Below are 23,263 nucleotides of genomic sequence, written 5' to 3'. Positions count from 1 at the left end.
CAAGAAATCTTCAATATGTTTATAGATGCAGAGGAGTTAGCCGTGTTAGTCTGTAGTAGCAAAATCAAAAAGACTCCAGTAGCACCTTGGTTAGTCTTAAAGGTGCTACTGGACTCTTTTTGATTTCAATATGTTTAATGTTACACGATGGTTTGTACAAAGTGCTTCAGTCTTAGTGTTTGACTATAGCTCGTTCAAGCAGAATGATTCATACTAACATTTATAAATGTTGGAAATATTTGATTGGTAATGTATGTTTGGGCAATATAATCTTGTACACAAAGACTTATAGGTCTGGGTATTTATCCTAATTAAAGAAGGGGCTGGAATTTTGATTAAAACAAATCCTAAACTGGATTAAATTTGATATAGGAGCTTTTTCCTGTACCTTATACGAGCACTTACAGTAAATGTGCAAACTTCAGCTAACAGAGTTTTTGTAAGCTATTGGAAATGACTGATGTGTCCATCAATCAAATAATGGCTTATTGGATTAGATTCTGTGCCTCCACTAAGGTTAAAACAGGATATGTTTATTTCTTAATCCAAATTAAAAAAATTTGAACTAATTAACAAGCATAAAATGTTTTATTTTGGGATGTAGTGAATAAAAGTTTTAAAAAAATGACTCTCTCACTGGGCCAAGCTACACATGACGAATGACACTTGAACAGCAAGTGTATTTCTCCCTGTTCACTTGCCCTCCACTCAATCCACTTGCCGTTCAAGTGTCATTCGTCATGTGTAGCTTGGCCCTCAGCCTCAGTTGCAGACCATAATATGGGGTAACAACACTGGCCTATTTTTCAGAGCTACTATAAAGATTATGCAAATATATATGAAGTGTTTTAAAAACTGAAAGTGCTATATAAATGCTAAGTATCATTATTAAGGTTTTTACATTTCTGAAGCACAACAATACTTATATTTCACTGCATTTTGATCTATTTACAATTATTTCCACCATCCCTATGTATATCTCCATGAACTGATAATACACTTTATACATATGATGATGCTTATACCCCAATAAATGTGTTAGGTTTTAAGGTGCCACAAGACTGACTTTTTTTGTCTTGCTACAACTAACAAACATGATTACTTCACCAGATTTTAGAGGGAGAGTGATAAAATTGCTAAGATACCCAGTCCACATTAAAAATGGCATGTTTATTTCTGAGTGCATGATGGAAGACAGAAAGAAATGAATGTGCAAAGCCACAAGAACGACTGGATTAGATTACCAGAGACTTTAGCAGGTGAAGATGAAGGTGATGATAACTGCCACTTGACAGTGACAGCTGTAGTACCTGGGAAATTAATGGCTGCCCATTCCGTAGCCATTTTATTGCAGGTCTTGGCTTGCCAGATGCAGCACAGCTCCAGTGCAGGTCTGATCCAATGTCAGCTTCTCTGTCTGTGATGACCTTCAGCCATTCCGGCTGAGCTACAAAGGAACAAGAGTGAAATCAGATCCACGAATTTCTTACAAAAAGCAGTGCAAAATTCATAAACTTCAGCTTGCAGTATGAATTTATCACAGCATGATAAACCCTACCACAAGGCATTTTATTTTCCTAACCTGATTAAAATGTATTTCTTTAATATATTTTAGCCTGCTTTTGCAAGACCACCAAAGCTAATATTTGTAGTTTTCTCTCCCCTCAGCTTGGAGCAAGATACAATGCAACAGGATCACAAGCAAAATAACAACTTGCGCCTGGAGAATGGACTTGCTGAGGAACTTCACCTTGGATGATGATACGTCCCTGATGGGTGTCTTTTCCTTTGATGTTCTCAGCTTCACACTCATAAACACCCTCATCATCAAAGTCAATCTCCTTGAATTGCAGGAGAGGCTCAGTTGAGATCCATGGAGAGGTTGGGCTGCCATCCAACTTGCGCCATTTTATTCGAGGGACGGGGCTAGATTAGTAAAGAAAGCTCACTAAAAATGCAGCTTAAAACTCCAGGAGCAATGTAACATATAAAAACAAAACAAAATGTAACACAGTACACTCTGCTCCTTCCTCTTCCACCTCATACATTTCAAATATTCTACATTGTAAACAATGACTTGCATTCTTTAAAACTGTTTTAAGTTTTCCTCATTGTTCTAGGTAATTTCATATTTTCTTGGTATTTGAAGACTGTGTGGGTCATGAAAAGCTATGGACAGTGTTAAAAGAAATGGGGGTGCCACATCTGATTGTTTTCATGCACAACCTGTGTTCTGGACAAGAAGCTACTGTTAGGACAGACTATGAGGAAACAGATGGTTTCCAATTGGCAAAGGTGTCAGACAAGGATGCATATTATTTCCCTACCTGTTCAATCTCTATGCCGAGCATTTCATAAGGAAAGCTGGATTAGAAGAAAGTGGAGTGAAAATTGGTGGAAGGAACATTAACAATTTGAGATAAGCAGATGATATCATATTAGTGACAGAAAAAGACTTGAAACGGCTACCGATGAAGGTTAAAGGAGAAAGCGCCAATGTAGGATTACAGCTGAACATCAAGAAGACAAAAGTAATGACTAGTGATGAATTACACAATTTTAAAGTTGGCAATGAGGAAATTGTTCAAGATTTTCTATTCCCTGGCTCAATCATTAACCAAAAGAGAGCCTGCAACCAAGAAATCAAAAGAAGATTGAGACTTGGAAGAGCAGCTGAGAGAGAACTAGAAAAGATACTTAAGGATGCATCTCTGAGGACTAAATTCAAGATAATCCAAACTATGGTATTCCCCATTATTATGTATGGATGTGAAAGTTGGACAATGAGGAAAGCTGACAGGAAAAAAACTGATTCATTTGAAATGTGGTGCTGGAGGAGAGTTTTGTGGATACCAAGGATGGCCAAAGACAAATAAATGGGTTCTAGATCAAATCAAGCCTGAATTCTCCCTAGAAGCTAAAATGAGAAGACAAGATTCTCTGGAAAAGTCAATAGTGCTGGGAAAAGTTGAAGGCAGTAGGATAAGAGAAAGACCTAAAACAAGATGGCTGGACTCAATAAAAGAAGCCATGTCCTCCAGTTTGCAAGATCTGAACAAGTCTGTTAGTGATAGGACATTTTGCATGTCTTTCATTCATAGGATCACCATAGGTTGGAAGTTACTTGACAGCACATAACACACAGAGAGAGACTTGGGTATGCCCTAGCCAGTGCCAGTTAGAGCTTAGGGTCTCAAACTATTTGCTGGGCAGTGGTTCTATTATTTTTAGCAGCAAGTCACTCTTCCCCCTTTTTTATCTTTGTTACTAGGAAGCAGAGAGTGCCTTACCAAACTCATTAGTACACTGGCCCACAGTCTTTCAGCTGTCAACAGCAAAAGGCTAAATGCAAGTGACACAAGTACTTACTTCCCAAAGGCAAAGCACTCCAAAGCCAGCAGCTGTCCAGCAAGCGCGTAAGTGTCAGAAGGAAACTTGGCCTTAATGCTTGGGGCATACTGTCTGGAATCTGTGGAAAGGAGAAGAGATTGCAAAAGGGTTAGCACAAGTGGTTTTTCCTGTTTCCGGAAACAGTGTGCTAGAAAAAGCAAGAGCTGGTGTCCAACTCAGAGCCCTTTCAAGCAGATGGGAGACTCAGATGTGGCTCTCTCTGTTGCTCTTACTAGTTCTTAATCGGTCCTTGGCTCTTGAGCTGTTTAATAATTTGAGGGAGTTATTGGCCTGCTAGCCAATGTGGTCTGGCAGGCCAATGCTCTTAACAAACTGTTTAAAAGACTAAAGGCTGAATGCCGTTAAGACCAATAAAGTATGAGAGAGAGCGCCACATCTGGGTCTCTGCCTGCTTTAAAGGGCTATGAATTTGAGGCCTGGATGAAAAGTTTCACAGGCCAGATGTAATTCCTTGAGTTCTAATTTCTCTTCTTCTAGGTCAGGGGTTGAAAGGAGTAAAAATATCTTCCCAGGACAGTGTAAATCAGTTTCTGAAATCTGTTGCCTTACAAAGAGTGGACATTTTGAGCACCAAAAGGCAGCTGCCACATTCATTCTAACAGGTTTCAGAGCCAGGTTTTGCATTCCTGCTCCAAAAACAGTGTGGCTACTGTTGGAATAGGCGACTCAGCCTGCCTTTGGACACTGGGGGGCGCTGCATGTCTCTTTGAATGTAATGTATAAGTCTAGCAATCTGCCACTCTCTTGTCTAAGGTGGGAACGCCTACTGACTCCTCCTCTCTTGCCTCTGTGCTTCTTGGGAGATTTCACACCTTCCCTCATGCTCTTCCAAGAGAAAGATGTAAAGCCACCATGCTCCTCATGGAGCCCTTCTCTTTGTCCACAAACCCTCTTCCAGCCTCGCTGCCTATATTTTCAGGCCGTGGTATTAGCTTAGTGAATGTAACTCTATAGATAGGTTCTTTCCCTTGATATTACCAGAAGATGTTGCTATGGAGAAATCTGCTACAATAAACTGTAAGTTCTATCTTTCTATGAATTTTGTCTGAGGATTAATTAATGCACGTTTGTGAGGGTTTAAACGCTTCTGACTAAATTACTCTATATGTTACTCTGCTAAGTTACTAAACTAAATATATAAAATACCATAAATCTCTAACAGCTACTGCCTGCTCATGTCCCACAATGCTTCAGTGTGGCTTCAGATGTTAACATGGATACATGAACCATTGAGTTCCTGTTTCAATTCTCTCCTCTGCTGTAAAATAGCAAGATGACCCTAGGAAACCTGCTATCCCTCAGCCTTGACCACATCACTGGGCAATGGGGATACTGACCTACCTTACAGTCTGTAATAAAGATAACTGATATAGTTTTATTTAATGAATTAACACAGAGACCATGTGGGAAGATCATACAGCCAACTACCTGCCTCTCACTGCAAGTTAGTGTGCTCTGGCAGACACAATGTTCACCATAGAATTCAGAAACTTGGGTATTCCTGCCCAGCCACAGAAGAACAGGCCACCATTGGGCAAGTCACTCCTTGCTTTGCTTTTGTTCTTTCAGCTGTCAGTGAGACTGGTGTTCTCAATAAATAAATAAGTATGAAATGCACTCACATTGTGAATTGACTGGTGAAGGCCACAAGGGGTTGCATGCAAGTTATAGGAAAGACGCTTATTTTACTTTTCTTCCTTCCTTCCTTCCTTTGCTTTTCTGATAAGATAGTCTCCACCAAAGACTGGATCTTTGGCTCCTCAACTAAGAGACATTTTGCATGAGAAAAGGAGGGTGGCAACTCAAGATCAACAGTGCCCCCCTCTGCTCCCACCTCACAACTGCTGCTGTCACTCCTGGCCTCTGGAGGAGACAATCCTCCTTAACTCTTTGGTACCCCCACCTTCTTTAGGAATAATATGACAAGCCTGAGCATGCGATCTCTTCTTCTCTTCCTCTCATGAGGCACTGACCAGTCCTTTGGTTGTCATGGTAACAAGAGATCATCCATGGTAGCATACTTTCCCAATAAGACATAGTTTCACAAGAGTTTGGACACTGGCACGTGTACTTTGCTGTGCATTTTTTAAAAAGTGGCCTGGGGGATTGAGGCAAGGAAAATTATCTCCTCCAGCTCCTGGTAAGCAATCAGGTGACAGGCAGGTAGCTTGGCTGACAATGGAAGACGTTGCTCCCACACATTTGCCCCTGAAGTGACTGCCTCAGGTTGCTTCATTGCATGCTCTTTTTATTTAGCATATTTATACCCCATTTCTCAAAGTGGAGAACGACAATAATTTTTTTAAAAAAAATAAGGTAACAAGAAAAACAAGATACCAGCACTGTCACTGGAAGAATGTGGGGAGGGGGAAAAGCTGACCCAAGTTCCCACTCCATCCCTCAGAGGTTCTGCTGTTACCGCAGCTTCTTTCTGATAGGAGCTTATAACATTTGTTTCTAGCAGGCATGGTATTTATTAGAACTACTGACAATAAATTTTTGTGATTTTTGTTTTTAAAGTTTGTGAGTTTTGTGATTTATGTTTTTAAAGTTTGTGAGTGCATTTATATAATAAAACAAAAAGTTTAGCTTTAAATGAGCATTTAGATATTTTGAGAAGTTAAAGAAGATACACATGAACACATTTTAAATAGCATGTACAGCATTGCATTTTCTGTAAGGAAAAAAAATTCAAAATGCATTAGGACATCTTACAGAAGCCAGACAATAAATACACATTTTGTGTCAGCGGTTTCTTTCTGTTTTTCATTCTTATACTTATTGAACCATTATATGATTAAAATTTTTGGACAGGAATACACAATTTACAACTCATCCAGCCAAACATAGCCTACCATATATGATACCCTGCATGCTGTTTGACAATATTCTTGTTTGTGTAGTATAAGGTAGCAGCAAAATCAGGATGTTTGTGAGACTGCTAACAGACCATAGTACATGGCTGCTGAGCTGCATTTGATTTGAAGGTACAGCCACAAGTTGTGTCACAGTTACCTATCCTAGTGTGTCTCTTAAAACCCTCATCTGGCACTCAAATGTTTTGTACCTCTAATGCACTTACCTTCTCCGATAATGACGAGTTGAGAAAATTTGCTAAAGACACTCTTTTTACTAAAGTCAATCTGGCCAGTAGCAAAGCAGGAATAGTTGCCTACATCGGAGGCCTCTGTCTTGGCAATGTAAAGGTTTCCAGTTGTCTGGGAAATGAAGTGTCTTCCATCTGCTGGAATGAAGTTAGGAAACTCATTCACAAGCCAGCGATAGGAAAGTCCTGCAAGCAAAAGAGAGAAAGAATGAAACACTGGCTCTTCTGTGTCAGTGATGCTAGAAGGTGACCTTGGAGACCTTGTTTCCCAGACACAACTAAATTCAGTTGCTATCTATTCAATCCACCCCACAAACAGGACATGCAGCTTTATGAACAAGGAAATGCACGTGGGCATATTTGCTGTTACTCCAGAGAGGGAGATGCACAAGTTAACTTTTCCATACTGGATATCCTTTTCTTCTCTCCAAGAGTCACTCTTCCCATTTAGGGTTCTTCTTCAAATTGGTATGCAGCTCCCACAGTGGAAACTAAGAACTGAACTGAAATTGCATCACTGAAATATTCAAATACACATATGCCTAGCAGTAGGCCATTTCGTTTTCATAAATACATGATATCCACATCCGGAGATATCAGCACTCTGGGGCTGCAATTTGGGATTTAATAGAAGAAATCCAGAATGTATGACCACAGAATTAAAAAGAATAGGAGCTTTGTTTTAAATGAATAAAGCAATTCATGCTTCTCAGAGCCTTTGTTTCAGCTGCTGGCAAATCCCAACAAGCCTTGTAACTTTTGTTTACATCTGACAACACTTCTGAGGTTATTTTCAAAATCACAACAACTAGGATAGTGTTATATTTTTTAGCACTGTTTACAGTATGTTAAAATAAAGGAATAAAACGGAAAGGAGGTTGGTGTTCTCCATACCAAACCTAAAAGCCTAACACATTGCTGCTGTCTCACCTGGGTAATGTTGGGGTGGGATGCAGGGAAGCATCACCCCCCAGCCCTCTGTAATCCTCACTGGGTCTCGTTCCTCTGAAGAGAATTCCTGCAAAACTAAACAGACGGAGAAGATATGACATGACTTGTAAATCCTTAAAAATTAGATTTCACTGTGCTAGAACAAGCATGATATTCTTCTAATTATTTTCTCATTGCATCCTAGAAAATTAAATTGAAAGATGTTCATTTATTCTATTTATTTGTGCAGCAAATGGCACGATGGAAAGACCTCTGTTGTGTGCAGGGGCATGAACTAAATAACCTAATTATTTTCCTGAATTAATTTTATGTTTGTTATTTTTTTTCTAATTTATATCCTGCCAACCTTCTTCTAAATGACCTTTCATGGTGGCTTACAATAAACAAAAAACATTTAGAAAGCTTGCAAAAAATTCATGATGAAGCTGCAAAAATTAAAATCAAGCAATTAGCTGTACTCAAACACCCTTTGAGATATGCATTTGTCACTTTTCTAAAAGCCATGATTGCATGGGTCTAGTGGCCCAGGATTGCATGGGTGGGTGTCTACACAAAAATAGTTTGCACATATGCACCCACAGTATCTCAGAAGGATGAGTTACTCAGGATTGTATGCTCTGATGACTTAAACAAATGGGAAGACACTTGTGAGAAGTGATCCCTTAAATTACCTGGATCTACTAGTATTTGATGCTTTAAACGTTAAAAACGGTACTTTGAATTTGGCTTGGAAACTAAATGGAAGCCAGTGGAACACCTCCAAAGGCAGTGCAGGATGTTCCCTGTGACTGTACTAGCAAGCAGCCTGGCCACCTCCTTCAAAGCTCCTGAGCCCTCTGAAGCCTTGGATACATGACAGAGCTGGCATAGGCAACATGTAGGGAGAGGGTGGTGGGATCATCCCCCCTCATGCACATTCAGCCCCACATTGGCATAGAAATTGTATATGTGCAAACAGAAAGCCCACTGCATCGAACTGCCTCAAGTTCCCCCCTCCACTTCCTGTAACTCTCCTTCCCACCTAGCCGTGATGAAGTTTATACAGCATGCATCAGGATGTCCATGTGCCAGTACACCTCTTCAGTCTCAGTACTTCTGGCCTGGCTGGTCCATGCTGTAGAGCTACCAAGAAGTGCAGCTCCCAAGTTAGCTCTGATGTTCTGCTGCACTTCCTCCACTGAATTAACTTGAGAAAGTCAACTCAAGAGTATAAATAGGTGACTTACAGCCAAAACGAACATAAGCTTCTCTGCTGATTACTGTGCCCATGGAATTGGATGCCACACACTGGTAGGATCCAGCATCTTTGGCTTTCACAGGATTGGTTATGACCAGATTGCCCCCATTCAGCCTGTAACGGGATTCGGGCTCCATTTTGAGCTCTATTCCATTCATCTTCCACCTGCCAAGGCAATTATAGTTGGGTGGGGTGAGGAACAGAACAGAGTAATCACAGCTGCACTTTAACACTGCATTGAATACTGATGCACACTGGCATTTATGATGCACGCAAACTCTCAATAGGGCCTATTGTAGAACAAAGTCTTAATGGTGAATAGCATCTCACTTAGCTACAAAACTAACCCAGTAATCAAAATGACTAATAGCTACACTAAATGCTAAAGAAGTCTCTAATGCTAAAGAAGATCCTAGGCCCAAGGAGCTATGCCAGAATAAACCCTTTTGTACTGTATGCAAGTATACCAAGAAGCACAACATTAGTTGCAACTAAATTCAGCAACCTTGATTTGGATTGTTGATTTCTGATACAAATTAAGTAGCTAGAATCTCTAAACCTTTCCTTTGAGGATCTCTCAGCTTCATGCTCTCACTGCCTACCTCTTGACTCTTGTTCATTTCACTAAGATATTGGTGCTGCTCCTCTGAAATCAATTCTTTTCCTACTGACCTTGTTCTTGGTGGTTGTACAGAAGGGCAGCTACTAGTTTTTGTGCATCCTGGATACTACTTTCAAAATATAAAGAATTAATCCACAGCACTTAAGATTTCATTGAAGCTAAAGTATACCAAACACTGGGACTACCATCTTTTCCCCCATGTGACCACCCAGTAGAGTATAATATTCAAATTGTTGTAGGGGTGGGATTTTTAGAAAATCAAGTAATCTAACCAAAGCAATTTGATGTTATTATTATATTTTATTTGCATGCAGTAATTACATGTATTATATACACTTATGTTGTAAGCAGTTTTATATACTATTATTCCTATAGGCAATCAGCATCTTCTGAGCAGAGGATCTGGACTTACTTGATGGACATTTGAGAATTATATCCTAATGAACAAATTTTCAAGCTCAGGAGAATTTAAAACCTAAGGCACAATCCAGACAAATTTAAGCACATTTAAGACCCACAGATGTCAATTGGAGAGAATTAAGTGTCTACTTCCATCAGGTGCTATTATTTATTTTAAAATATTTATGTCCCATCTTTCTGTGATGCTCAAGGTGGCTCACAAACCTAGCTTTCACATGCTTAACTCTCACATTTAACTTAATGGGACAAAAAATCCTTGCTTTTAGCAAGATCTTGTTCCATTGCTAGTAAAGCAGGACATGATGTCTGTCAATATAAGCCCCTTCTGCACCAGGGACATAACTCTTCACTTTATCTGAAGTCAAGCTGAAAGGCATGGAATTGGCTTGTATGTGGCCATTTGCACCTCTCATCAGAGCAGCGATGAATCGCTGGCAAAGCTCCATTCCTGCCTCTTTCTCTGTTGCCCCCAAGCATCTGTTTCTCCACCATAGAATATAAAGAGAATCTAAAACTCCATTATTTCTGATACCTAGATGTTTAGCTCCTCCCCCATATAATCCCATTAGTGCCAAAGCAAAAAAGAATAAAAAGGGAACTTCCCCTTGCCTGATTTCAAACCAGTGATTCATTGCTCCTGAGCTGGACTTTTTCTTTTTTTTAAAAAAAAAGAGGAAAGGAAGGGAATGGAAAGAAGGGGAGAGGGAGTGGGTGGCTAGATGAGAATAGCCAATCACAATGCAGCAGGCTGGCAGGGGGCAGGAGAGGAGGGGAAGAGGTTGGAACACCAAATATGGAATAAATAGTATGCATGGAGAAACAGCCTACCACAAAGCAGATTTTTTTTAAAAAGTCGTGCTATAAGCGCTCCCAGGAAAGCCAGGGAAAGTCACATAGTGGCTGGAGTGACTACTCATGATGGCGAATTTGGTGCAGACAGTCACCAAAAAAAAAAAGACACTGTAGTATGGGAATTGAACCAGTGAAATAGACCGGTGCATACTTGCCTTTTTAAAAGGCAAGTAGATTTCTCTATACATTTTTATGCTGTGCTTTCTACCAAGAAGCTCAGTGTGGCATACATAACTCTCCCCTGCTCACTTCTGTCCTCACAAAAAGGTCTAATTTATACATGAAAGAAAATGAGGAAGGAAGGAAGTTGAAGAAAGCTGACATGGCAAATGGACAGCACAGATCAGGATACAGGTAGAAGATCACATTTTGGAAGATTCCCCTATGCTTAATATTCCCTGCAAATGGAAAATCAGCAAAGCAAGCAAAGAAAAGGAGTAGTCTTTCTCCCTGTTTGGTAGTCTACTATTTACTTCTTAGCTTTTTGTGTAAGGGCACTCCAAATTGGAGTCCACCATCTGCAGTCTAAAGTGGTGCATCCATACTACCAACTTATTCTCCAGTATGTGTAAATCAGGTCTGAGACAGGTTAGAGGAGACAGCGACTAGCCCAAAGTCACCCAGCGAGTTTCATGGCTGACTGGGAATCTCACAGGTCCTAGCTAAACACTCTAAGCATTGCACCACATTGGTTCTTGCATGCTTGTCAGGGTTACAGGCATAGACTTGTAGAGAAACAAAAACACTGTTGGAAGTAAGGAACTTCACCTGTATGTTGCAGGTGGGCTGGCTCGTGCTTGGCATGCCAACAATATTTGTTCTTCTGTTGACCCTTCGGGAAAGATGATGTTGCGTGGTTGCTCTTCAAAAACTGGCCCATAGTTTCTTATGGTACCCTCTGCTGACTGCCATGCTGCATGTTGAAAGAAACCTCAAGTCCTCAGATTGTCAAGTAGAGAACATAAATAATGGCAGGCACATCATTAAAAAAATGGTAACACTCTCCAGTCATCAATACTCTTCATCAGATAGAAAGAGGTGCTATGAAGTCTTCCATACGCTGATACTATTATATGACTTTACCTCCTCCTACTATCAGGCAAAATGTGACTTTCACTCCTTTGTATTTTGTATCCTTTAGGACTAACACAGTACCCACCATCTGTTTAAAGAAATAATTCATCTTTAGTTCAGCTCTTCCAGTATCCAGGGGTAAGACCCTAAAATGAATTTTGTCCTTACTACATTGCTGTTACCTAGGACTACCAACCTCAAGGTGGAGCCTGGAGATCTCTCAGAATTACAGCTGATCTGCAGTCTACAGTGATCAGTTCCCCAGGAGAAAATGGCAGCTTTGGAAGGCAGACTCTGTGGTATCACAACTAGAGATGGGCATGATCTGCATTACGATCGAAAAACCCCCACGATAATGGCAATTGCGCGATCATGACCCGGTGGATCGTGATCATCCACAGCCAACGATCCAGTGATCAGGAGAGGCCTGGATCGTTGCGTTAGGGCTTGGATCAGGGATCCAGACACTCAGGTGCCAGCAATCTATTCCCCTGGCAACAGAGCCAGGGGAAAGCCTGAGCTCTGTTTGCCCTCCTTCTGTCGCCCTGGAAACCTGAATGGAAGCCCAGCTTTCCTTGATCAGCAGGGCTTCCTTCCAACCACGGAGCAGCAAAGCAGTCACAAGTTGGGAGAAGACACCCAGGGGAGGGAGGGGGAAGGGGGTGTTCTGTAGCCATGGGCACTCCAATCTCATCCCTGCAAACCCTGATAGGCAGCTCTGACAGCCAAACACAGACCTCCTGTGTTAATGAATGGGACCTGAGGGGAGGCGGCTCATCGCTGCCTCCCCGTGCCCGCCAGGCCCGGTGGCCGCCGCCACCACCCACCTTCCCACGTAGCTGGGAATAGCAGCACGGCCCGCTTTGGCCTCCACAATCCATGATCCATGGCTCGGGAACAGGAGATGATTGGTGTGGATCGTTAATTTTTTTTTTTATTGTGCCCATCTCTAACCACAACCCTCACCTCCCCAAACTCCACCTTTCCCAGGCACTGCCCCCAAGTGTACAGGAATTTCCCAAGCTGGAGTTGGCAAGTGGCAACCCTACTATTACCTTGAAACAGACTCTGCCATCAGCGGGAAGGGAAACCCCAGCTAGCCTATTCTGTTGAATGAAATAAATGACTGTGAAGTCAGTGAACATGGAAGGAGATTCTTAAATGTTTTATATCTGTCTCACCAGTTGTCTCCTCCTTTCCTTGCAGGACACAGTGGACCACTATTTAAAATAAGTTGTTCTCATAAGCATAATATTTTATGTAGGACTGGCTTTCTATCTGGGAAAAGAGCAGCAGGACCAAAAAAAACCTGGCTCAAGCAGCTTTTTTACCCATAGCACTCAGGGATCTTATTTCATGTTCAGATTGTTGTTGCTTCCTCATAAGTAAGGGCAGGAGATGGACACAAATGCTCAAAGCCAGCAGGTGCCTAACCATTATCCATTTAGTGCCATTCCAAGCATGTATATCCTATGTGCTGAAAGGTATCAAGGACACTGCTTCCTGGCTTTGGGAAGGGGGACAAAAACCTGATTCATCTTACTGACTTTGACCTAACCATGGTTATCATATTGCCATAAACAAGGGGCAGCAATAAAATCTATAAAGAAAAGAGAAACATAATTCAATGCCTTTAAAAAAACTCTTGAGAAGCTGTGAAGAGGCACACTCTTTTGCTATTAAAATGAGGCCTCTCCAGCCTTTCTACATAAGGGGGACAATTCCCTGTTTAGCTATGTGGAACTGCCATGCCAAATGTGTGAGTACATACATACACAGAAAATGGTTTGGTTGACTGAGTAGAATACACTTCTTGGAGACAGAGAGCCAAAAGATGTACAAACAGTTCAGTCTGTGACATTTTATGGCCTTTTCCCACCAGTGTTTACCATTTTTTTCTTTACACCTATTTGTATGTGTATGTGGTATGTGTACATATGTATTTGTGGCTGTCTATGTATGTACATACACATGCACTGCATGTGTCCACACATGTAAACTTGCCAAATGAAGATAACAGGATAACATGTTATACGGCTGATAGAGCCCACAGTAAATCTCCTGATCTTTAAGGTGCCACATGACTCTTCATTATTTTTGCTGCAGTGAACTAAGGGCTGCCCTGATGGAACATACACAAGGGTGGTGATAACAAGAATAGTGGGGTTAAGTTACAGGGACAGCAATATCATATTTAGGGGTCTGGGATGCAAGGAAATTACACTGCAATCTTGTGTGAAGTAATATCTTCTTACACAGAGATATTCCAGTCCAATCTATACCCACTGAAACCAAGGGAATTAGTTTGCATTGGACAAAGAGAACTTTGACTCTCAAAAGCATATACCCTGAAAATCCTGTTGGTTTTTAAAGTGCTACTGGACTTGAATCTTGTGGGATTCATTTGAAGTAACTCTGCATAGCAACCCTGTATAGGATTTCACTGTTGGCCTGCAAGAATAGGTCTTATACACAACATTACTTGAGTGCTTTGTCCTCATTGTATTTTGGAATGCACACACTCTTTTGCTGACAATAAAATACCATGGGATTAATAAAAATAATGGTAGGATCTTATGCTCCCTCTTAATCTTTAAAAGCAGTGTGCTTCTCCTGTCTCTGCAGCAAATGGCTTTGTCCTTGACAAGGATGGGCCAGCAAAAGTACACGGACACAATGCTCATTTGGGATGACTGTCATCTGTAAATGCCATCCCAATAGCTAAAAGTAGATCTACTTAAAGCTCAGAATCATGCATAAGATAGGGGGAAATTCCTCTCAGCGAGTCCTCAGAACTCAATAAATAATGCATGATAAATAATTGCAAGATATTTTGTGTTTCAAAGTCCTATTTGTTAAACCTCAAGTTTATGTTTCCAAGTATCTGGAGAGTTGTATTTTAAGGGGTAGAGGGCAAACCTGGCTAAGCTCCCACTGAGTTCCACATGAGCTGTGCATCCACTGACTGTATCCCCCTCTTGCCCCTTGTATGTCTATGCAATGATTATAGACGGCAGCTGTCAGGTATTGATTGTGAAGATTGCAAAAAGATCAGCCAAGCTTGCATCTGAAATTTGGTAAAATGCCAAAATAGCAAAGATTTGCATTGGGAAATGAATTTGAGGATATGTAAAATAAAAACTGCCAGTCTTTGCAAAGTTTTTTTGAGAGATCTGTGTTTCTAGGGGAGCAAGACTGGATGCCATGTATCTCTTAATGTGGTTGCATATCACTGTTATATATACACCTTCTAAATGGAGCATTATATGTATTTATAGCAACAACAACATTTGATTTATATACCGCCCTTCAGGACAACTTAATACCACACTCAAAGCAGTTTACAAAGTGTATTATTATTATTGTCACAACAATCACCCTGTGAGGTGGATGGGTCTGAGAGAGCTCTGACAGAGCTGTGACTGACTCAAGGTCACCCAGTTGGCTTCAAGCCAAGGAGTGGGGAATCTAACCCAGTTCTCCAGATGAGAGTCCTGCCACTTTTAACCACTACACCAAACTGGCTTATGTATTTACTTACTTACTTCATTTATACTCTGCCTTTCTATCCAATGGGGACCCAAAGTGGCTTACATTGTTCTCTCCTCCATTTGATCCTCATAACAATCCTGCAAGGTAGGTTAGGTAGAGGAGACTGGCACAAGAACATCCGGCAAAGTTCTCATGGTGAAGTGAGATTTTGAACCTGGGTCTCCCAGATCCTATCTGACACTCTGACCACTACACTATACTGTGTGCACCATCAGCAGGAAACAGAAAAATCAGTATAGGAATCAGTTAACATTGGAGCTTGTGTAGCCCAGTCGATGTACTTTAATAGTACCTTGATATGCAGGAATAGGCAAGTGTTTATTTCCATGTGTGAAAAGCTTTACCTGCTAATTCCTGCATATCAAACCACAGATGCAAAAATTGGCTGGAAAGCTGGCAACCTTACTAATAGCTTGCTTTGGGGAGAAGTAGAGCAGGAGTTGTGAGGAAGCTATGTAATGAAGGGGAATCTGCTAGTAACCTTGCTGCAGCTCCATCACATTGATGTTCATAGATCAGGACGAGCAGAATCTACAAGCAGACCTGAAAGACCAAATTACTCAGGTCTATACACAGATCAATTATATGTCTATGCTATATTTGCATACTAGCTCACTTTGCCCCTCTTCCTTTAAAGGAGAAAAGGTGGGATATAAATATTTTAAAATAAATGGCAATAGGCAATATAAGTGCAGCCAGACACTGTATTCCCTTGTTTAGAGTTGCAATCTCAGTATGCATACAGGAAAAGTACATCCTTGGGAATTTTTGTCTTTGTATTATGAAGACAGGGAAAAATGGTCTTATAACAAAGCCACTGGAAAGAAAGCAAGAAAATGGCCTGTCAGGAGAAGTTTTCACAATGGTGGACAAAGCTGCCCCAAGCACCCCCGACAGAGATTCTGCTGAGGCTCCTTTTTCTTCAGAACTATGTCTAGATTCTCTTGGACAATTATGTGCACTCAGTTTATCAGAAAATTCTCTTGCTGCATGGACATGCTTTAACCTCTCACTGATGTTTGCAGGTATTATGCAGAAAGAAAGGAAGGTGCAGTTATTCACCTGAGGATAGCCAAGATATTCTTGGTTAGCTCTGGATTCTTTAAATATCATAAACAGGTGATCAAGAATGCTCAGCCTCAGATTTTAAAAGAATTCATCTCCTGTTTCTCCATTCATCGCTATATCAGAAGCTACTTGGTTCTTTGAATGCAGAAAACTAGATCTGGAGTTCAGATTTAGTCCTCCCTGTAAAGATGATTTTGATTTTGCATGCAGAAGGGGTGGTTTTTATTTTTGTTTTGTATTTTTACAAATCTGGACTATCAGCCACAAACATAATCAGATGGTTTTTGGAGGCAGCCATATTTAGCTATTCTTCTGCCTGGCTGCTTGCATACACTGACTCTGAAGGATGTTGTACACACTTCCAGTGTTTGTCCTCCAGGTGTATTGTATCATAAGTTAACAGCCATTAGGAAATGCTCCTGCAGGCCTTTGTAGATCACTTATTCCTTATGGTCTCTGCTTGAATACAGAAAATGCAGCTGGTTAACAGCAAACTCCAGCTTTTCCTTGGTGTCGCCAACATATGTGGGTCAGACTAGTTTCCACCCAGGCTAATTGCCTCCTGATCTAGGCCAGAGCCAGACACCTTCCCAAGAGGCCTAAAGAACATTAAAAGGTAATTAGATATTTATAAAGGACACTGAAGCAGCCTCTCTCCAAGATGATAAATTAGCTAAAGGCATTATCTAATTCACAGCCGTCTGAAATGAAAAGCATTCCCATTGAGAGATCAGCCTTTTGAAGTGTAGCATGAGATACGTAGGAACTAGCAATAGTTGGCATTGAATGGAAAATGGAGATTTGTTTATTAGGTGCAGATGTATACTACTCCACAGGAACTAACCAATATGGAGAGATTGTCATAGTAAGTGGGCCAATTATAATGGTTCAACAATCTCCATTAGACAGAAGGGCAAAACACAAAAAGCCAGAGACATTTTTCAAATAAGTTTAATGTACAATGAGACTCAGCTGGTGTCTCACTTTGTTGCCTTGGATCTTCTGTTTAGTGCGGATATCATTATCCATTCTCACAATAACAAACTCCACAATATAAGCATGTATAAACCATATTCAGATTACATAATCTATCTGGCAAACATGGGAGGATTCATATTAGCTGAATTATGAAATATCCAAACCACATGTCCCTGACAATTTTGTCTTCTTGTGCCTATGTGCCCAGTTTAAAGTTTGTCCCAGCTTATGAGACAAGGGCCATTTCCACATGCTCTTAAAAGGACAGCCCACTCACCAAATCCTGGCAGCTTTTCCCCAGGAATGGCTGCCGGCTGTTTGGCTTCCCGCTTGGCTTCCATGTTTTCAGTGCCTTTTTTGAGAGTGTGGAAATTGCATTCCTAGAGCCATGTGGATTCCTAGGGAAAAGCTGCCAGCATTCGGTGAGTGGGCCGTCCCTTTAAGAGCATGTAGAAACAGCCAAGATGGACCTAATTCTTACCTGTAAAAGAGATGACAGTTAATGAGAGTAAGACAAGCTCAAGAGGATCCCTCATTGTCAGCTTCAGAGTGTGGACTGCAGCTCATCCAATGGAATGGAAGAGAGGAGAATGATTCTATAAGACACAAAAAGATTTATTGAAAGCTTTTGAGCAGGAACACACCAGATATGCAAGACTTCACAATACAATTGTAAGTTTCTAATTAGTTGTCGACTTGATCTGGAGCCATTCCAAAGTAATATGCCAGTACCCAATAGTAATAGATATTAAACAGTTAGGAGCATTCACCTTCAAAACAATAAATTGCCATATTTTGTGGTAATCATATTTATGAATCAGATTTCTACATCCTCTTTGAATATATCTTCTGAGAATTTTAGGCTTGACACCGCCCTATCCTCATGTTATACAAATATTCAAGAACTCACATACTTGAAGGGGCAGGAAAAAGAGTTGCTAGGGCCATAATTTTAATGCATGAAACCCTACTTTTATGAGGTTCCATTTAATCTTCTGATCTTCCTACCAATGTTGCAAGTTGCTCTACAGCTCTCTTCTATCATGTTGCTCAGCCTAAACACAGGCTGATATTTCCTACTTTATAGTAATATCAGAGAATCAAAAAACAGGACTGGCAACCTCATGTGATACTTCCATTGCTGAAAATTTAAGACCGCAATTTAGAAAAACAAGCTAAAATGCTCCCTCGTGCAAAGACATTCACTGAACATTCAAAATGTATCCTCCTCTTCCACCCAATGGAGTTCTGTCAAAAACCACACACACCTCATGAGAATCTTGATCATGTAGCTTGGCTCTTAAAGCCATTCTTAATATCTATCTGATTAAAAGGATAATTTTAAAGGAAGGGTTTTCAAGAACTAGACACATTGATTCAGGAGGACAAATTTTGATAGGATCCTTTTCTTTTCGGACTTAATATCCAAGAACCAAGCAGAAAAAGCCCTGCTCAGATTCCATTTGCATTCTGTTTATGTGCATGCCACCCCCCCCCAGGTGCAGGAACATCTGCCCTCACCTGCCATCCCCTGACCAAACTCACCTGGCTGGTGGGGGGGGGAGCACTGAGGAAGAAGTGTGTGTGCTCCCACACTCCCCCACTGTGCTGAAAAATGGCATTTTCCAGTGCACTAGAGGAACTGCAGGTTCAGCTGAAGCCCAATTCACTAAAAATTGTCTCCAAACAGCTGATTTTTAACAAATATGGCTTCAGCACGACCCACAACTTGCCTGCTGTGCCAGGAAGGAAACCATTTTCCAGCACGATGGGGAAGCTGTGGGTAGTACTGAAGCCCAATTAATTAAAAATCACCTGTTTGGAGGCGATTTTTAATGATTCTGGCTTTGGTGTGATCAGCAAGCAGCTCCCCCATTGCACCGGAGAATGGTGTCATTTTCTAGTACGATGGGGGAATTCAGGAGCATCCATGTGTTTTGCGCACATATGCAGGAAGTAAGTATCCCGCTGCCCTCTGCCCCAGGCCCCTGCAGCCTCAATTTGAACTTGGGGGACCTGACAACCCTATTATGGCCCAATAATCAGAATGAGTACTTCAAATGAAGATTCCTCTAATCTAATCAGATCCTTAAACCCACAGATCAAGGCCACTTGGGAAAAAGAAACTCAGGATAGCACAATCAAAAAGAGTTCAGTAGCACCTTTAAGACTACTCTTTTTGATTTTGCTACTACAGACTAACACGGCTAACTCCTCTGCATCTATGACCAAGGATTGCACAAAAATCTGAAACCCAAAGGGGGGGGGGAATGGGGACCTGAAGTCTGGACATGAGCAGATATCCAGTAAGTGAACTGTGTAACAGAGGCCCAGGCATGGCAGCAGTGACATTCCCCAAGCTCAGGCAAGGAGGTAGTGAGTTGCTCTGAAGCCAGACACAGTGGCATCCAGCTGCTCCCAAGCTGAGCCAGGAAGAAATTGTCAGGTTCTGATTTGTTTCTAACCAAAGAAACTCCATTTTAATCTTGTCAGTGTATTAAGTGTTTCCTTTGCAGGTGAGGAGCCTCTCGATGACAGCTTACAGAGAGAAGAGGAATGTTATGTCTACGCCTATCTGCCTTTTCGACACCCTTGAGAAACTTTCACTTTCTCACCCTCGGGCCTTTTGTTTTGAGAACTATGGGGGAGGATGGGGCCTGTAGGGAACTGCTTATTCTGTACCTCAGCCTTTGCTCTTCATTCGTAACAATTTCCAAGTTCAGCCAAGATCCGTGTATCTTGGAATGTGTACTTCTAATGGTTGTTTATCTTCAGTAAAGCCTTTTGAAATCGATGGACTTTTGTCTCATTGCAAGGGGTAGGCTGAGTTGCAACTTTTAGTAAGCCACAGTCTGACAGAAGTAAACCTCTCTAGGAACAGGCATGGTGGCAGCTAGCTGTTGTGTGACTGGGCACGGCAGCAGTGAGACGCCCCGAGGCCAGGCACAGTGGCAACCATCCACCCTGGGACCGGGTTCTACAAACTGGGAGCCTGCAGGAAAGAAGGCAAAGTTCAGCAGAGAGGAAGAAGGAAGCCCCCTGTGGCTCCCTACAACCCCACCTGTGATTCTGCAGCCCACCCTTGTTATATCCTAATCATTTATCAGAAACTCAGTTTGGTTACAGGGATTTTGGGGACAGTGGAGCTTTAAATGGTCCAGAACTCAGCTTCAGAACAAATTCAGTGCTAAAATTAGCCCTGAGATACATGACTTAACAATAAAGAACAAACGTTGTATATACAAGTAGAGTACTTTTTGCTCTCCACAGAAGAACCACAACTATTTGGCATTATGCATCAAGGTTTCTAAGGAGATGAGAGTGCTGATGCTGTTCAATTTACCGCGACAGAGAATGAGCAATGCAACTAATATTGTATTATGGTCCCACCATGTTTTCAAGCTTCCTCTTATCAATTCCAAGGCCATTTTATTGAAGCAGGTACTGCTTCTGTGCTCACATAACTTGTTCTTAAATTTCAGGCTAATTTCAGACATGAGACAAAAGCTGACCCAAGACATCTGAAAAGCTCAGAGTGTCCCCTTGAGCCTTTTCTTTTAACCTGTGTGCATATGAAAATCTTTTAAATTCAGGATACAATGTCATTATAGGAAAATAATAATTATTGATCTCACAGAGGCATTGTAATTATTGCATGATAATGTGCATGAAATGCAGTACTAGGGACACCTTGAGTGTTTAAAAGTGATTCATGCATTATCCTGTAATGCAAAGCATATTATTATTATTATAACATTTGACATCTGAAGTACATGTGGCAAGAGATACAAAATATAAAAATTTAGTCATCTTTAGTCATGGATGAAAGCACCATAACGCTGCACATTTTCTCTCTCTTATTCTCTTGGTTTTTCACTGTCATTCCTGCCATGCATATCTGGCAAGAAAGTTTTGCTGTGTCTGCACTGTTTTACACTAGGTTTACCACCTGCACAGCACCACTCAGCTGATTCTCTCTTTCAGGAGCTCAGCTAAGCAAAATATTTTCCATACTATAAAAAAAAAAAGAAGCAAACCAGAAAGTTGAAACAAGAGGCCCTATGACATGGCAAGAGGGCACAGCTATGGAAGGCACATTCTCTTTGCTGTCTGACCTTGACTAAATTGGTTTCCAGAAAGCCTGGTATGGCTGTAACATATCCTGCTTTAAGTCATGAGAAAGCACTGTTTCTTCACATACAGGAAAAAAAAACCATTATTAATAACACACTGAGCCATGAATGAAAGATGGGCCACTGGCTTCTTCTTCATTTCTGCTCAACAACCACAAATTCAATATGCTTGGTTTACATAGAGAGTCAGTTTGGTGTAGCGGTTAAGAGCAGTGAGACTCTAATCTGATTATTCAGGTTTGATTCCTCACTCCTCCACTTGAAGCCAGCTGCGTGACCTTGGGTCAGTCACAGCTTCTGGGCACTCTCTCAGCACCACTTACCTCACGGTGTGATTGTTGTGGGGATAATAATAACATACTGTGTAAACTGCTCTGAGTGGGTGTTAAGTTGTCCTGAAAAGAATGGTAAATAAACTGAATGTTATTATTATATTATTATAGTGGAAAGAGGATACAATCTGTGAGACTCCCTTAAGGCATTCCAAAGTCAGCTAGCGGCACCAGGGTTGCCAGCCTCCAGGTGGGGCCTGGGGATCTCCTGGAACTACAAATGATCTCCAAGCAACAGAGAACAGTTCCCCTAGAGAAAATGGCTGCTTTGGAGAGTGGACTGTGTTGCATTATACCCTGCTGAGGTCCCTGGCCTCCAACGGCAAATCTGCAGGAATTTCCAAACCTGGACTTGGCAGTCCTACACCACCCAAGCCCTCTCTGTTTCTTACCTCCACCATAGCAACAAATCCCTTAGTCTGTGCAGTGTAGGAGACAACCTGATCTGAGATTCATCCACTGATCAACTGAAACATCTGGAGTTCAACCTAAATCCAATATTTCTTATCAGCTTAAAATCAAGAACTGAAGCTTTATAGGGTTTGTTGGTTTAAGAGCTGGATACAGTGCTAAAATCCACCAGAGTTATGAGATTACTTAAAAACAAACTGGGATCAAGAGTCTTCCTAGACCTTTTTAAAAAGACAGATGGTACAGAATGTGTCTCTTTTTCTCCTGTATTGCTCAGCAGGTATAACCAGCGTAACAAAAGCGACATTTGGTTAGTCAAATTAGCAGATCTGTCTCAAAGACACAGGGGGTACAGACAGAGCTGAGTAAGGAGGAGATATTCTGATTATAATTGCACTCTTCCATTTTCTTGCTTTATAAAATATAGATGCTGTATTTGAATGGAAAGTGACTGTCATCTCTTTTCTCCCTGGGCATTTAGCCTAAACAAACTATAGTCCCCAGTGGAATAAAAGGCAGAGTAGACAATTACATCATGGAAGGAGAGAATTCTTGGTGTGTTAATCCTCTCTCCTCTTTCCTATTTCTCAGTGGGCTGTTAAAATTTGGACCCCCACCACCACAATCCTATCACTCTGAATTTACTGGATCTATTCCTTTCACTTTAAAAAGTATGCAGGGTTTATAGTGCTTAGAGTTCAATTATTCACATAATGACATTTAAATCACTATTTCTTTCTTTACTCCAAGACCACATTTGCACCTGTGACTTCTCCTTAAGTGCTTATGTTGCCAACAGAATGCCCCCCAAAGCCCACAAGCAGAGGTAGAGAAGACTGGCAGTGCAATCCTAAGAAGAATTACTCTTAGGATTGCACTATAAGCAAGTGTGAATGTAAGCAAGTGGGAATCAGTACCAAGAGGCAGATCTAGGGCAGGGGAAACCAGGCCAAAACCTGGGAAAGTGGGACAGTGCTACTGCAAGAAACCAGAGGCAGCACTGGATAAAATGAATCCTACATTTATCATCTCTCAATTAACTGAAAGTCTGCTGCTCATGAGGACTATCACAATAACAAGAAGATACACAATGTAGTAACAGCAATATAAACAACC

General features: G+C 41.2%; 1 protein-coding gene across 1 annotated transcript in view; it reads right to left on the bottom strand.

Annotated features, from left to right (window-relative positions):
- CNTN2 (contactin 2) overlaps positions 1–17,807 on the bottom strand; it is a 43,220-nt gene extending 25,413 nt beyond the window's left edge. The window contains exons 1-8 of the mRNA XM_054980217.1: positions 17,753–17,807; positions 11,368–11,512; positions 8,695–8,870; positions 7,448–7,543; positions 6,494–6,703; positions 3,370–3,469; positions 1,751–1,926; positions 1,311–1,447 (exon numbers count right to left, since the gene is read on the bottom strand). Of these exons, the coding sequence (XP_054836192.1) occupies positions 1,311–1,447; positions 1,751–1,926; positions 3,370–3,469; positions 6,494–6,703; positions 7,448–7,543; positions 8,695–8,870; positions 11,368–11,512; positions 17,753–17,807 (1,095 nt within the window). The remainder of the gene's footprint in view (positions 1–1,310; positions 1,448–1,750; positions 1,927–3,369; positions 3,470–6,493; positions 6,704–7,447; positions 7,544–8,694; positions 8,871–11,367; positions 11,513–17,752) is intronic.
- Between the last annotated feature and the right edge of the window lie 5,456 nt (positions 17,808–23,263).

The sequence above is a fragment of the Eublepharis macularius genome, chromosome 5, assembly GCF_028583425.1.
Source record: "Eublepharis macularius isolate TG4126 chromosome 5, MPM_Emac_v1.0, whole genome shotgun sequence".
Taxonomy (NCBI): domain Eukaryota; kingdom Metazoa; phylum Chordata; class Lepidosauria; order Squamata; family Eublepharidae; genus Eublepharis; species Eublepharis macularius.
This window is presented reverse-complemented; position numbering and strand designations above follow the sequence as displayed.